The sequence below is a fragment of the Nylanderia fulva genome, unplaced genomic scaffold (assembly GCF_048542155.1).
Source record: "Nylanderia fulva isolate GAGA-0341 unplaced genomic scaffold, ASM4854215v1 Scaffold12, whole genome shotgun sequence".
Classification (NCBI taxonomy): Eukaryota; Metazoa; Arthropoda; class Insecta; order Hymenoptera; family Formicidae; genus Nylanderia; species Nylanderia fulva.
This window is the reverse complement of record NW_028189409.1, coordinates 2,663,093-2,680,613: the sequence shown is the minus strand read 5'-3', so window position 1 is coordinate 2,680,613 and position 17,521 is coordinate 2,663,093. Positions and strand designations below refer to the sequence as shown.

Sequence of the window (17,521 nt, the reverse complement as noted above, 5' to 3'; positions counted from 1 at the left end):
GTAACTTCATAGAAGTATAATTTTAAAATATCTTTCTGTGCTTCTCATTCTGTACGGTCTTTCGTTATATCGCGAGACAATTATTTATTATACATACTATTATTGATCTATAAATTCCTTCTCGAACGCGCAACATCTATAATAATATACTAGAATAAATTTGTAAGAGCAAGTGTCTTATTTAGATTGCAATAGATGTCGTAGAAGACTCAATGAAATATGTTCAAGCGCGGAGGAAAGATCAAGGCAATGAAAAAAGACAACATACGATAGTCAGGAGACAGAATCGTATTGATTTTTCGATCAGTCGAGTATCACGCAGTGTGAATGAGACCTCGTTGCATTTGCGTACGTAAATCAACGCGTCAAAGCAAAGCCACTCGTAAATCGTATTCGGTTTCGCACAAAACATATGATTTATCTGTCGCTTGCAAATTTAACTTTCAAGAGTTCACGTTAAAAAGTTCAAGAAAGAGAAGAGATGCAAATAGTTGCTTTTTAAGTAAATAATTTATATATGAAGAGAGTATCGAAAAATTATCGAGAAATTATCCGTGAGTGCAAATCTGTGAGGCAAGATAAAGAAGAATGCTTTAAATACGATGACATGAAATAATTGTTACGTGATTTACAATTTTTTTTTCTATTGCTCTCAACACACGATATTATTTTCATTAAAAAAAAAGCTAAATTTGAATCGATCGAGAAAATTATCATTAATAGTGAATGCTCGAATGATAATTGTTTATATAAAAAATTGTTTATATAATTATTTAATATATATAAAACCTATTCAATTCAACATTGTCTTTTTTTGCAACATTTACAAGTGTTTTAAAACATTTAAAATTGTGTCTTTAACTAAAAAATATATAAGTTATCATAATACAGTTTAGATAAAAATATATAAAAAATGAATATATAAACTATAAATCTATAATTCTTCTGTCTCTTTCCTTCTGTTTCTCTTTTTCTTCTTTATGTATATAATTTTACAAAAATTATGACCGATAAGAAGAAAATATTGATACAATTGTAAAACGATTGATAAATCATTTAGCTTTCAGTTTTTTATAAACGAGAAATCATAAGAGCATTCGAGGTTGACTTTTTTAATCAAAACCAGTTTACGTTACTGTACAAAAAACGTATATATAATCTTAGCTTGAACTGCTCTGTATTCTCTTCAATCATCAAGATGACACAATAAACATTAATTCATCTTTCAAAATCAAATTCTATTGATTAATCTTACACACACGTATAATATAACAATTTATAATAATTTACAAAGTTATTTTTTAATAAAATTTTGTAAATTCTCTCTCTTTCTCTCCGTCTTATTTTATGTTTTCTTATAATAAGATTCTCTTTTATTGCAATTATAACAATATTATAATAAGACTCTCCTTTATATTAAAATTATTGTAAAAATGACATTTAATGTATAAAATAAATAAATCGAAGAAATAAAAGAAAAAAGTAATTTAATAAATAACAAAAGTGTCGCGAAATTATTTTCTCAAATGAAAGATTAATGCAATTGTTATTATCGTTCTGGTTTTATAATATTTTCAAAGAATTAAAATTACAAGATGAAAAATCGAATCGGAAAATTAATTAATTTATAGAAAATATTAGACTTAAAATTAAAAGAATTTAAAATAAAATAATTATATATTATATTATTATTATTATAAATATGTGCTTGAAAATGATCTCAATATAAATATACACTTTTATCAATATTGACAGATTCTTTGATTATTCTGAAATATTTTTAAATCCAAAATGTAAAAAATGAATGATTATGAATATGCAAAAAAATCATCTTTTAGACCTATGAAAGATTCATTCGAACCGATACATCATCCACTATACATTACACCACGTTTGTTATACTGCTTCTTCTGAAAGATAAAATGTACTTCGAACATCTTCATCGATGCCCTCTGATTGAATCTCTGTTATTCTGTGATGCACAGAACAATATCTTTCGCGCAGAAAACTCGCTTCATTCCCCCACATTTCGCCTAAACGAACGTAAAGCGATCGCACTTCGAACGAATCGTATAGAAACGAGTTTGACAGAGTCCAAAAGAGGACAATCGTCGACGAGAGAAAACTCCTCCTAAGCTCATCCTTCCCACTTTAGGCATTGCTCGCGAAACATGCATCTCATCATTTGAAATATGATCGTGTGATCTCTTCGCAGAAGAATAATGAAGGCACTACGCGTTCGACCGTCGACATCCAACCACCAATGAAGCCTCCAACACCGTCCAAGGAAACGAGATGCGGCTGATGCCGGGAATGATGAAACTGCCTACGATCGTCATCAACAGCAGCGGTAGCAGTAGCAGCAACAGCACCAGCAACAGCAGTTCGTCGGCGAACGTTGCCGACCTCTCCGCCGTTTTCGTTGTCCCCGAGCCCTGTGACAACCTCACCGACTTCGTCGGCCGCGACAACCTCGTCGGACAATCAGCTGACTACCTGTCATCCGAAAATGTCACGTGTCTGAAGCACGCGCCTAAACTGACCAGAGAAGTGTACCGTCAGGTCATCGTGTTGGCTGTCATATCTGTCCTAAGTCTGGTCTGCAATGCCGCGACGATATACTCGATCACGAAGAATCGTCGGAGACAGCGGGGCTGCTCGGCCATCTACACCCTCATTCTTCATCTGTCAGTGGCTGATCTGTTCGTCACCGTCTTCTGCCTGGCTGGCGACGCAATCTGGAGTTACAATGTCGCGTGGTTGTGGGGCAACGTCGCGTGCAAAATTTTCAAGTTCCTACAAATGTTCAGCCTGTACTTGAGCACCTTCGTCCTCGTTCTGATCGGTGTCGATCGATTCGTCGCGGTGCGATATCCGATGAAGGGTCTCAATACGTCTCAGAAGTGCTCGCGATTTGTGCTACTCGCTTGGGCGTTGGCTTTTATCCTGGCCACTCCGCAGGTAAGATGCATATATTCTTATATTTTCTCGTATAAGTAAGAGATATATCAAGTTCGATATATACTTGAAAATTCGAGTCGAAAATCCAATAATCAAATTTTATTTTCTAGGATTCGCAAATAATATTTCATAGATTGTGTATTTTTTTTAAATAATCAAATCTAGAATAATTAAATTTGAATTTTTTAAATTGAGTATCCAAAATCATATCTACTTGAAAATAATTTTTTTTACATATTCATAAAGTGTTTAAAAACCTTGTAAACAAATTCATATATATTTTTCGCATATAATTAGATGTTTTGTTTTATCACTTCCATTCATTATACGTGTATTTATATCTCATGTACAACTTTTAATCTTATACAATTATTACTATATAAATTTTATATTTTAAATATATATTTTTGTTTTTTTATTTTGGAGAAAATATAAAAATTAATTTTGAATATTGAAACAATATAAACTTTTTAAATGTTTTATCTTAGGATTTAACGGAAAGAATTATTGCGAAGTAATTGAATTGCAATTTAGATATTTTTTCATATAGATTTTATATTTTTCGAAATAAAATATATCATTATCTCTCATTATTTTGCGACAATCTATCGATTATTCCAAATAACAAGCGCATGTCATTTCGACATCAAATGATGTCATTTGACCGAGTTGACGTTGTTTTGATGGAGAATGACATGCATTTACTATCTGGAGTCATATGTAGTGAGAACGTTTATAAAATGCATGTAATGCGATTCGATCTTTCACCTTTAAGATTCATAGAATTATGCTCTATGTACTCAAATTATACTTTATTATCTGAAATTACACGTAAAGTAAAAAAAATAGCTATACTTTAATTCAACAATGATTGCTATATTAGTATGGTATTTTAAAACTTATTATAAGACTGCTTTTGTGTGAAAGCGCATGATCACTCATTGCAATTATTGTTTTTGCATGAATATTAACTTCTTATTCGATAGTAATTTATAACGAGAAATTATACTGTCTCGGACAAATTGTTTAACTGGAATATTAATAAATATGTAAATGGCAATCGATTAAAATTGAAAAAAATATATCAATAAATCAAATGTGCATGGAACCAGATAAAAATATCTTTTATCGAATAAATTTTTGAAAAAAACTTTCTCGATAGCTTTAAAATTTATATTTAACAAACAAAGATAAAGTTACATGAAATTGATAGCAATTTAGTCGCCATTAAGTCTGAGCTATAATTGATGAAGATTCTAGAACCAAATAATTAGCAAAGATCAAAGATCACATAAACGTTAACGTAGCAAACAAGTTTTTACTTCGAATTGTGACTAGATTAAAGAATGAAACGTGACATATTTGTTGATCTTATTAGTCTTTTGGAAAGAACAATTGATTTAACGCGCTACGATATACTTTGAGGGACTGATATTTTGTCTTTGATATATAATTAATATAATTAACGCGTAATATCATTTGCTCCAAATTAAATATGTAAATTTTTTTGCTTGCACTTTTAAAAATATAAATTTGGTTTTTTTTGCCAATTTGCTTCAAGTAAAAAAATAAGATCGATATAATTTTCGTGATTTATTACACACGGAAAGCTATATATCTCGCATTTTTTAAGTTTTATTAATTTCAATTGCGTATAAACATTGGTACCTTGATCACTAATAAAAAAAATATATTAAAGTTTTATCTTTTTTTTATGTTATATAATTATAGTATTATAATATGTATATATTATTTTCAATACCGCAAAATATTACATTATTACGATAAGCGTAACTTTATTTTAATCAGAAATTTAATCTTTACTATCTGTTGGAAAATTTTTCAATTATAATTACATTAGAAGTTATACTATAGCTTTCTTATGTGTACAACTGCATATAAAATCTGCATAACTTTTGCATAAATAAATATATTGAGTAAATATAGATTTTCTAAAAAATGATAATAACTTGTCAAAAATAACGGAGAGAAAGAGAAATAAATTTCAATTTTGCAATAAAAGTAAAAATTCAATAACAATAATCTCGTCTCTTTGTTGAAATCGCGAAAACTCTTGAACAATGTGATGTTTCGATTTACATCAAGTTTTCGAGGAAAAAACGTATAAACTAGGTGCGCTTTGTGATAAATATAAAAACAATATATAATTTATAATTTATATTGCATACAACCCGTGACATGTACAAAGATAAGATAATACGATGAGTATTATGCAACATATATTCTGTCTCACGTGCATCGTATGCATCATTAATATGCAAAACACAGTCTTGTATATTCATATGATAACCCTCGGAATATGTATACAGTGCATCTCCCAGAAAAAAAGATTAATACTGTGAGATATAATATCAGCAAACAAGGAAAGAAAACAATTCTATAGATATGTTTAATATTGTAATTATGTAATTTCACAATTTGTGAAATTACAATAAAATTATCACGGAAAAATTAGGTATTATAGCTAAATTTTAGCTACGATTTAGCTATTTAGCTAATATTTTTTAGCTATAGCATTCTCTGTTAAACTGTAGCTAAAAAATATTAGTTATCATAGTTAAAATTGAGGCATAATAACTAAAATTCAGATTGTAATATAGGGACAGCTAAAATTTAGCTATGGTAGCTAATTTTTTTAGAGATATATCTATATATGCGCTATATTGTTTAAAAATATAATTATAAAAATATATTTATATACATGCACTGTTTTAAAAAACAGTGTTTGAAAAGATATCTTTCATATTATTGAGATATTAATGGATACAAATTAAACTTACTTCTTTTAATATTACAATATATATGTATATATTAATGATGAAAAAATAAGTTCAAAATTATTTCTGAATCGTATATTTGATCCATTAATATCTTAAATAATAATATGAAAGATATCTGTTTAAAGAACTGTTTTTAAAACAGTGCATGTATATATATAAATATATCTTTTATAATTTTATTTTCAACTAATAGCCATATGCTAAACATATTCATAAATGCTTTTAATAGTATTGGCAATTCTTTCTAATCTTGTACATAAAAATAATTATGTACTCGATATATATGTATATTAATAATCACTAGCAATTAAATGATGCTGCATATTTACAACCATCTTGAAAATTCAATGATACATCTAAATTTTAATAGATCTTTAACAATAATTTTGTAGTGTAAAACAATCATTTTAATTACAAAATTCAGTTTTGTTTACATTTTAATATATTTTATGTAATAAAAATATAGCAGCAGAAAATATAAATAGTTACACAAACAATTCGTCACGTACGAAATTCTTTCTTCAGCATATATAAGTATTAATTATAAAAAAATTCTTACAAAAACGAAAATCGAAGCAAAAATTTACTCTCCAGAATCAGTATTTAAAAAATTAATATTTTTAAATTAATTTACAAAAATGTAATTTAATTTTTATTAAAATAATTTATATATATATATAAATTTTATTATTTAAATTTATTAAATATAAATTTCAACATAATATAATTTATAATAAAATTTAATAAATTGAATATAAATTAAAAATTTAATATTAAATTTATTAAATTTTATTTTGTTATAAAATTTGGAACCACTGATAGAAGACGCGATATTTTTAAGACGGTCGCATGATTAATACAATAACTTTTCACGATCTCGTCACTCAACGAGAGGCAGATTTGAGTGACTTTGCTCAGCCGCGATGGTCTCATTGTCAGTCACAGTTCGGTCTGATCTGGTCAATTTGTCATCGTCCAAATTACACTTCGTCCCACTGCGGGCACGTCTATCGAGACCCCCGCACCTGCATCGTCTCCTACTCCTCCTGCTCTGTCTCCTCCTGCTCTGTCTTCTCTTGCACGTCCTTGGCCCGCATCCTCGTGACCTTCGTCGTCGCGCGCGTCTTCTCCCGCATCTGCAAACCCTCTTCCGAGTCCGCGCTCTGCGATCTCTCGATCGTCGAACTCCCCGTTGACAGTACAAGTCTAACAGACCGATTTCCTGAATAGCCACTTCCTGTCGCGCGGTCTCATTATCGATCGGCAGACTATAGTGATTACCGGTTTTCTTCAAGATACCGCAAGTGACACCGCGTTTTAAAACACTCCGCATCTACGCCCGCAAGAAAGTCGTCTCGTGAATATATAATTTCTTTAACCTGAATCTTTCATTTTATTAAGCAAAAATTCTCTCTCAAATAATAATTTCTGTACGGAGGAAATTTTCTCTTGGAATTTATCCTCAGAAAATCATGGTAATCAGGAAGAATCTTCTCAATAAGAGCTCTGATTAATATTTACCAAAAGAAAAATATTAATGTCTACCACAATAAAATATAAAATATATGTTTGAATAATTTTACTATGTACATATGAATAAATAAATACGCATAATTTATTTGCAAAGAAGTCGCGCTTTCAGTTTTCAAGATGAGAACACGTAATATGATATACTATATTTTGATGTGTTCTCAACAAAATTACATATATTGAAAGAATGAAAAGTATTGTTAATATTAACCTGACGTCGCGCGACAGCATATGGGACATTGTAAATGGATGATACATAATGAAGAATTTCTCGCGATGTAGATCCCTTGATTTCACAAAGGTTCTTAATAGCAGAAATTACCAAGCCGAGAATCTTCGTGGTCAGATGCACCATGATGATTTCCCAATGAAATTCTAATATAAATTAATAAATTTTTTTAGAAAATAGATTCAAGAAAAAATTATTTATATTGTAGGTATATTATATTATTTCTATTATTTACATTTATTATATTATATATATACATATATTTTATTATATGTAATTTTATTCTTAAATCTAAATATTAAAAGTCTTTTTTAAATTTACCAATATTTTAATGAGAAGACTTCTTTGCTAATTAAATAATGCCTAGAAAGAAATAATTTTCGATCATTTTCTCTATGAGAAATATCAAACATTTTAGTACGTAACAGGGAGAAGCAAGGTAATTTTATTCATTATGCTCTTCAATTTTTGAATAAACGTCGATAATTTAATTAACTGATTTCAATTCAATTCATTAATAATGTCTCTTTTAAAGTCAAAACAAGAAAACAGAGAGTATATGATAAATAAACGATAAATGTAAACGGTAAATAATACATATTAACGTGTAAAACTACAAGTGACAGATCAATATTGTCAGACGCGACAAGTAGACGTTGCAAGCCAATCGAGTATACTATTCGGAGTTCTAGAGACCGATTGTATAAATAAGCCCGAGACCCGATTTAACGAGGTGTCAGGTGCACCGACCGCGGAGAACAGCGGATGCAGACTCCGAGATCAGTTTGTATATGGTTTCTCGAGGTCGCCCGCTTAGGTCGGAGGACGAGAAAGAGGATGAGAGATCGCGGAGCTATCGCTGAGTCAGAGAGAATAATGCTGTCATCGTGACAGGAAGGAAGAGACACGGTCTTGATGGCGGAGATTGATAGTAAAACGTGTATATCTTGACAGATCAGAGACACGGGAAATGGGTCTGTTTTAATCAATGCGCTTCCCTTGTTCCGCCAGATTCTTTTCAGCGACATCTTTATACCTTCAGTAACAACAGTAATCTTTACTCCTTATCTCTCTCATTCTCCTTCTCTCCCCCGATTCTGATAATGTATCCTGATCTTTACCGAAGAGACGACGAATTTGAGATTGATCCGCTAACGCTGTCACATCTTCGGTCCGAAAGTCGAAACAATGAACAAATGTCAAAGCAAATGTCAAATTTACAAATGAATGTGTTCAAAGTGATATTAGCTCCATTTTCTATTTATTATATGTTTGTATATATTAAGAAAAGTGGACAATCTTTCGTAGACATGTAGAGTAGTAAATTTAATTCCATAAGTTCTTAAAAAATATATTAAATTATTAAAATAAATTTTCTTCTATAACGCATCTTTATCGAGATCTTCGTCTCTAAAGTCTTTGAATCTTTGTTTAAAATTTGAAAAGTATTTTTCTTAAATACCTCTTGCATCATCTTATAGATTTTAATAATTTGTAATAATTATTTTTATATTAAGTAAAGATCTTTAAAGTAGCGTGACAATTAATCTTTAATTTTAAGTTAAAGTTTAAGAAGTTATATTTTTTTGTAATTTTGCTGAATTTATTTCGTTTGAATAAGTTTTAAGTTTTAACACAATCAATACACTTTCGTGTCATTCCATTCAAAATAATTATTCTATTAGCTGCATAAAAATTTTTGTATCGATTAAATGTGTGTTTTTCTCGAAAACAGTTAACATTTACAGTAAAATAAGAGTCTCTTTTTTTAGAAAAATATATAAAGAATCTAAAAAACGCCTAAAATTAAAAAAAAAGTTTGTCGAAAAATTTTGTAGATTAAAAAATTTTAATTTTTAAAAAAGGTCCATTCCTGGTTCTCCAATATTAAGGAATTTATCACGCTATTTTAAAGACTTTTACTTAATATAAAAATAATTATTACAAATTATTAAAATTTGCAGAGTAATATGAGAATTATTCAAGAAAAATATACTATTTCAAATTTCAACTTTAGAGACAAGTATTTTGATAAAGATGCATTAGAAGAAAGAAAAATTCAGAATAGAAATAGAAACTTATGAAATTATTTTTATTCATTTTCTACATGTCTATGAGAAATCACTTTTACCAAATTTTTAAAGTTCAAAAAATTTTTCTATTTGATGAAATAGTGTGACATTGTGTGTTCATCTGTTTCTACGTTACTATCTAGTTTTCATCTAGGTACTTTATCTTCACTAATTACATTTAAGCATTTGTATTATATGGGTTCTGTAATCCCTTTAAATCCCTTTAAATCCAGAAATAGTATTTAATATTGGCTCACTATATATACATATGTTAGACAATTTATCTCATAGACTCATCATATCACACTTAACTCATCATATCGATATTTGTATCTTCATACATTGGCTTTATTAACAGGTCGCGATATTTCATGTTGCACAAGGGCCATTTATCGAGGAATTTCCACAATGCGTGACCCATGGCTTTTACACCGAGGCTTGGCAGGAACAGCTGTATGCCACTTTCAGCCTGTTCTTCATGTTCCTCCTGCCATTGGCGATTTTAATTACCACATATGTATCTACAGTGATTACTATCTCCCGTAAGTATTTTTGCATTATGTATACATTGTAAAATTGTCCTCTCAATGAATAACAATTCATATGTAACTTTCCGATATAATTCGTATTTTAATAACTGAATCTAAAGCTGAACTCTCGGAAAAAAATTAACTTGAATTCGAATAAACAAGAAATTTTTTATCTTTTACAGATTATTATTAAAATACATGTAAACGATATTTCTTTTATTCAATTATAAATTCGCAATAAAGTAAGAAAATGAGTATATAAAAAAATATGTATCAGTGAACGAAGAGCGTAATCTTTTTCTTAATAAATAAATAAAATAAGAAAATTAACATAAAAAATATTATAAGAAAAATAATATAAGAATAATAATATATTTTATAAAGAGAGGAGGAGAGAGAGAGAGAGGGAGATACGAAAATGCTGATGTAAAGTTCGATTGTAAGCTAAATTAACATTGTTCCAGGAAGTCAGAAAATGTTCAAAGCAGAGCCTGTGAAGGGGACGTATATCAGAAACAGCGATTTAAATAGGAAAAGATTGATGCACCGGGCGAAAACAAAGTCATTACGTATTAGTGTCGTCATTGTAGCGGCATTTTTAATCTGGTGGACGCCGTACTACACGATGATGATAATCGTCCTGTTTCTCAATCCCGACGAGCACGTTAGTATATATATTTATATATACTTATTTATATTTTATAATCGATTTATATATTTATATATATTTATATGTATTTTATAATCGAAGCAAATATGTACAAATCGTCTTGAAAAATCCTTATCGCGATACGCTAACGAACGCGTTATTATTTGATGCTTCCAGCTCAGCGAGGAGTTACAGAGCGCAATATTTTTCTTCGGCATGAGCAACAGCTTGGTAAATCCTCTGATATATGGTGCATTTCATCTTTGGCCGCAGAAACAACGGCAGGGCTCTTATCAAAGGTGAAATAAAATTTACGAGACCGACGATCGATGCACCGTATCTCATTCTCTTCTTCCGTTTTTTTCATTCATATACGTTTTAGCCCAACACACATACTTGCACATTGCGGGAATTATGGTGAAAGTACATGTACCACACTTTATTAAATGCAGGATTCATTATATGCAAGTCAAATATGAATGCTTAAGAAAGAAAGATGTACTGACTTAATTGATTATAGTTAAGAAAATAAGAATGAGATATTATATAGTTTAATTAATCATCCGATTAAACGAAAAACATATATCATTGTTTATACATTATAGTATATAATATTATACACAGCATTTTTAAAATTAAGTTTTAAATACAACATTTGTGAGCATATTTAAATTTATATTTTAAATTAGAATGCTTAATCTTAAATTATCCTATATTAATTAATAATATTTTTAAAAAAACACACTAATTTGATAAAATTATATATATATATATATATATATATATATGTATTAATCAAATATATTTTATCAATTTAGTGTATGTCTTTTTTAATATTATTAATTGATATAGGATATTTCAAGATTTAAACGTTCTAATTTAAAATATGAATTTAAATATGCCCTTTCCCCCCTGTTTCCTAAAACTTAATTTTAAAATACTCTATATAACATTACTATAATATATAAACAATATTTGTTTTTTGTTCATCGGATTAATCAATTAAACTATATAATATCTCACTCTTATTTTTTGACTATTTTCGTTACTTTTTAAGATATAACAAAGTATGTAATTGCAAAACATTTTTAATCATTAATGTTATTGTAAATTACAGATCTGACTTTACGTTGCATCAGCGAAGTACGAGAAAGTCCATGCGAAACAATCGACCGCTTCTTTCTCATCAAAATAATAATGGTTGTAAAATGCAGCAACATCAAAAGTAATATTTTATCAGATAGGATTAGCATCTTATATAAAAACAATACTTTGGTGTAAAATTATGTCAAGAGAGATGATAACGTATATTGTAAAATATACGTATAAAATATACACGTAAAATATACGTTGTAAAAAATAAATTTCACTTATTGTCCGTATAATTTTGTAATATTTTTTCTATTGAATATAAGCTACATATGAAGTGGAAGATGTACAAAAAATCGAAAGAAGTATTATTCTGCCACATATATTTTTCATATTATAAATACCTATCATTTAGTTAAAAAATTTTATAAAATTAAAATTTTATAAATAAGAATTACTTTTTGTAACAAAGAGAATTTTAAATATATGTGGAACATAAATAAATTTATTTTATTTCGTTAGAATAAATATTATAAGAAAAATATGAATAATCCATTAAATTTTTATTCGCTTTTGAAATTAAAAAATGAAACATGATGCGCATCTATCCGCCTATACGTATATTCTTTGTTTTAGATCTATTAATCTCAAACCACATTGCATTTGCGCATAATTAATGCGCGTATTTCAACAGATAATATTTCGATAATGAAACTATCTACAGTCTACAATCTACGATCTACAGTCTACAATCTAAATCTCTATCTCTAATCTAATTTTTACGAAAGCATTACTATGTAATAAAATAATTCACTCACCAGCCGATGCGCAACAGCGGAGTTATAACTGCATCGTAGCTACGTTGATCTGTAACATACAAATAGAATTCAAATTATAATAGTGCTAAATAATTAATATTTCTAAAAATGATCATTGTAGGCACTGAATAATTTTATATTATTATATATTTATAACGCATACAATAATCAACAAATATATAATTAAATAACTTTAACAATTTTTAAAGATTATTTACTTTAATGTAAACTTTTATATATAGAAATATTTATATAAAAAGTTTTATATTAAAAGTATATTTTTTTCTAATTATTTCTTATTAAACACTATTCAAATACAGGAATAACATTAACGAATACGCGATTTATAACAAGATTTTTTATTATAAAAATAATAAATATTTACCGCAAGGTTGCTCCGTCGACGCCCGATGCCTCCAGGCTTGTTCCTCCTCTCAGGTTGATTGGGATTGTTCGTTGTAACATCCTTTACACGCGCGATACTTTAAACGACACTCCCGCACTAAACAATCGATACTTTATACAATATCTCGCATTTATTATTAAATGTGTGACCTTTTATACGATATTCCCGCACTTATTGTTAAGCGCGCGATACTTTACACGACACTCCCGCACTTACATGATTTACATATAAATATGATACATACACAGTAAAAAACATTTCGTATTTCTGTTGAAATTATCTTGTGTAGAAATTTTTGTGTTAAAATTTTAACATACTCTTATGTTAATATAACATATTCTCGTTATGTTATTTTGACATTTGTCTGTTGAGTTAATATTCACTATTTTTAAGTGTTAAAACAACACAATTAAATGAAAATGTACGAATTTTTGCTTATATTATATTTTTTTGTGTTATTTTTTCACATATTACGTGTGTTATTTAATTACATAATTGTTTTCTGTTAAATTAACATTAAAATTAGAGTGGATAAATTGGGACATGTGAAATGTGTTAAATTTAACACAATTTTTTTTACTGTGTATGTAAATATGATACATATAAACATATTTAAAACATATATAAAAAATATTTAAAAAATATATAACTAAAATACGTTTTAAAAATGTAATTGTATTTTTGATATAAAAAATTTTTTAAATTTCCTTTATTTTATGATATTTGATGATAATTGTTTTAACGATCGTTTGCAATAAATATTTAGCAAATTTTTTATTTCTGTAACTATATTTCGTCTATTTTTTGTCTCTTATGGATCTCTATTTTCTAAATCAGATATTCAAGTAAATAGTGATTATCATTGCATATTACTTTTACTTAATTTTTATGCAAAATATCACGATTCAATTAGCATTTATCTTGTATAAAAATATTTTTGTTCTTTTTAAAAATTGAAATGTTAATCTATTGTAAATTGTTCTATTGTTCAAGGTAATGGAACTATCTACAATCTACAGTCTACAATTTGCACTATCTACAATCTACAGTCTACAATTTGCACTATCTACAATCTACAATCTACAATTTGCACTATCTAAATCTACATTTTCACACACTCTATCTAAAACCGTTACCTCATAATAAAATGATTTATCACTCACCAACACTCGATGCAATAGCAGAACAAACTATGTTAATCTGTAACGTATAAGTAAAATAAAATTATATATAATTTAACGCTCAACATAATAAATTTTTAAAACAATTATTGCATTAGATTTTACATGTGTTACAATAATAAAATTAAATTTTTATGTGTTACAATAATGTATATACAATAAAAGATATAAATTAAATAATTTTATAAGTTTCAATTTAAATACAACTAATAAATTTTGATTTAATTCAACTATTAAATAAATAATAAATATTCACCTTAAGATAACTTAGCCGGCGCCCGATGTCTCACAGACCTCCTCCTCCTCTCAATTTGATGGTGTTGTTAATCTGTAACAAATAAAGTGAAAATTAGAATAGTCTCCAAGGTTATTATATTTTTTCAAACAACTATTATGCATTCAATTTGTTGCATGCATGCAATATTTAAAAAATAATTAAATAATTTTATAAATTTTTATTTAATGCAATTAATAAATTTTTATTTGATTTTAGTAATAAATAAATAATAAATATTTACTTTAAAGTTGTTTTGCCGGCGTCTTTCCTCATATTTTCTCCTCTCAATTTGGTATTGTTTATTGCGTTGATCTGTAAATAGAAATAAAATAAAAATTGTAGCGTTCAAGATAATTATTTTTTCAAACAATTATTATTGCATTCGATTTTTTACATATATGCAATATTAAGAAAATAATTTTATAAATTTTTATTTATAATTCAACTAATAAATAAATAATAAATATTTACTTTAAGATTGCTTTGCCAACGTCTTTCCCCATAGTTCCTCCTCTCTCAATTTGATATCGTTCATTTCGTTAATCTGTAAATACAAATAAAATAAAAATTGTAGTAGCGTCCAAGATAATCACATTTTTTTCAAATTATTATTATGACATTAGATTTTCTGCATGTGTGCAATATTAAGATAAAAATAATTAAATAATTTTATCAATTTCTATTTAATGTAACTAATAAATTTTTATTTAATTTAAATAATAAATAAATAATAAATATACTCACTTTCTATTTTGTCAGCGCTCGATTCTTTTCTGAGACGTCCTGCTCTCTCATTTTGATGGTGTCATTAATTATTGATCTGTAATATATAAAAAGTATATATAGTAGCACCCCAAAATGTTTTTATTTCAATTAATTTTTCATAATTATTATATTGAATTAGATTTTATTTTCCATGCTTGCAATAATAAGAAAATAATTAAATAATTTTATAATTTTTACTTAATATATATATAACTAATAAATTTTTATTTAATGCAACTAAAAATAAAAAAAAAATACAATAATAATAAATACTCACTCGTTAGGATTGCTTTTACGATCTAATGCCTTTCTCAGACTTCTTTTCCCCTCAATTTGTCGGTATATTGTCATTGATCTGTAATATAAATATAAATTAATTAAATTAAATTTAAATTATAGTTGCGCTCAAATAATTTAATATTTCAGAAAATTTTATTGTACAATATACAATACAATATGTATAAGACAATAGGCACATATAATTAAATAATTTTATAAATTTAGGAAAATTATTTTTTTTTTATTAAAATCTTTATAAAACTTTTATATATATAAAAATATTTATTCAAAATTTTTTTTACTTAAATCATTTCTAAATAAACAAATTGAATTATTGTGTGTATTAAACTCCTTTTATTGAATTTGTTACAAGTAATAATAAATAAATAAATTATTTACCTCATGTTAATTGTGCTATTATTTGATGCTGCCTCGAGCGTTCTTTTTCTCTCTTATTTCATTGTCCGTATTTCTTCGTGACACTCACTACTAAATACAATTCATTACAATTAAGTACACATTCGAAAAAACACTTAATTACGATTACGCGCTCCTGTACTAATCAAACTCAAGTAGGATTAATAAGCGCGCGACGTCTTTACGGCAAGTTTCTTCCGACTTCAATATGGCTGGCGCCGCGCGGTATATCGGGAAAATAACGCGGGAAAAACGCGCGGGAACCTCGACGCCAGCGGTCTCTTGCGGTGTCTCTAGAACTAACCTCGCATGTGCGCCAACCGCAAAGAAAAGAAAAAAATTGATGATTGCCCAAACACCGATCGAAAATGATGAAAATAAAATTTCAATATAAGATATAAAATATAATTGCACGGATCGATTCTTCCTAATCACTTGTACACCGTAATTATATTTTTTATCATCGCGTCTCGAAAATTAACGCGACGCCGCGTTATTAATCCGTATAGATGTACACTTGCTCGATTCGCACGAATAATACAAGAAAATATACGGAGCGAATAATATTCGAGGGTCACCGCGTGAATGCAACAATAAAATCACGCGGAAACAATAATGATATGTCATATATGTCGCTCGACGCCGTATTTGTATGCTACGCAGTCAAATAATATATGAATTTGGATTACCTCCCACCTGCTTGATGTGTCTCGATTCGGACTGGGAATGGGACTAGACTACTGGACCCATCTCGCACCTCGCACTCGCTCGATGTTTCGATTATCGATATATGACGTCGCGACAATTTCACATCGATGCGACGTCGATCGTATCACACATATTAATCTAGCAATAAAACATAACGAACAATTTGGAAATATACAACGAAATATGATATCGTATGCATAAATCTATGTTGAATGCGTAAATTTTATTTTTATTATTATTGAACGCAACGTTCGATATATTGTGTTTTTAACTATTTATAGTTCTATTTTCTATCAATATATTGTCGCATCGATATGACTTTCCTGCATATCTCCGACATAATTGTCACATTTACGAGTTATTTTTTCATCGTACAAGTTAAATAATTGTGCGAGATGATACTCACATTAATTACTCGGAAGAGAGGATGATTCTATGATGCTTTATTTAATTGCTTCTCGAAAATTAATGCGTAATATACGGAGCACGTCTCGTTGCTGCCTACCTGCTCGAGTGTGTCGTGCAAATGATATAAAGTCACATACACATGCAATATCATGTATTTAATGTCACATATTTATTCTCACCGTATATAGAATGTATATATATTGTACAATAATAAAATAATAAATTAATAATAATATAATAATAAATTATATATTATTATTATAAATTGCCATAAATTATTTATACAAATTAATGAAAGATTTGTAATATTTAGATTAAAAATTAAGAAAGAAGTATTAAATGTAAAAAATTATTTTACCATAAATTATTTAACATAATTAGATTAATGTAGAAATTAATTT

The 17,521-nt window shown here is 27.9% G+C and overlaps 1 protein-coding gene and 1 long non-coding RNA gene across 2 annotated transcripts; one reads left to right on the top strand and one right to left on the bottom strand.

Moving 5' to 3' along the window:
• The first annotated feature begins 298 nt into the window (after positions 1-298).
• Crzr (corazonin receptor) lies at positions 299-12,151 on the top strand. The gene is made up of 6 exons (XM_029298984.2): positions 299-348; positions 2,216-2,961; positions 9,952-10,135; positions 10,588-10,787; positions 10,950-11,071; positions 11,890-12,151. Exons 2-6 carry the CDS (start codon positions 2,296-2,298, stop codon positions 11,999-12,001), a joined length of 1,284 nt encoding a protein of 427 aa, XP_029154817.1. The 5' UTR covers positions 299-348; positions 2,216-2,295; the 3' UTR covers positions 12,002-12,151.
• Positions 12,152-14,011: 1,860 nt separating this feature from the next.
• LOC114927923 (uncharacterized) lies at positions 14,012-16,836 on the bottom strand. The gene is made up of 8 exons (XR_003818973.1): positions 16,694-16,836; positions 15,987-16,076; positions 15,586-15,663; positions 15,288-15,363; positions 15,015-15,087; positions 14,785-14,855; positions 14,523-14,594; positions 14,012-14,285 (listed from the first exon to the last, which is right to left on the bottom strand). It is a non-coding gene; the product is annotated as an uncharacterized LOC114927923 (long non-coding RNA).
• Between the last annotated feature and the right edge of the window lie 685 nt (positions 16,837-17,521).

Bases quoted from the DNA above. Each gene is read 5' to 3' on its own strand.
- Crzr (XM_029298984.2), top strand. From the start codon at position 2,296: ATGCGGCTGATGCCGGGAATGATGAAACTGCCTACGATCGTCATCAAC. The intron at 2,962-9,951 runs GTAAGATGCATA...CTTTATTAACAG, and splicing joins TTATCCTGGCCACTCCGCAG to GTCGCGATATTTCATGTTGC. The intron at 10,136-10,587 runs GTAAGTATTTTT...ACATTGTTCCAG, and splicing joins TACAGTGATTACTATCTCCC to GAAGTCAGAAAATGTTCAAA.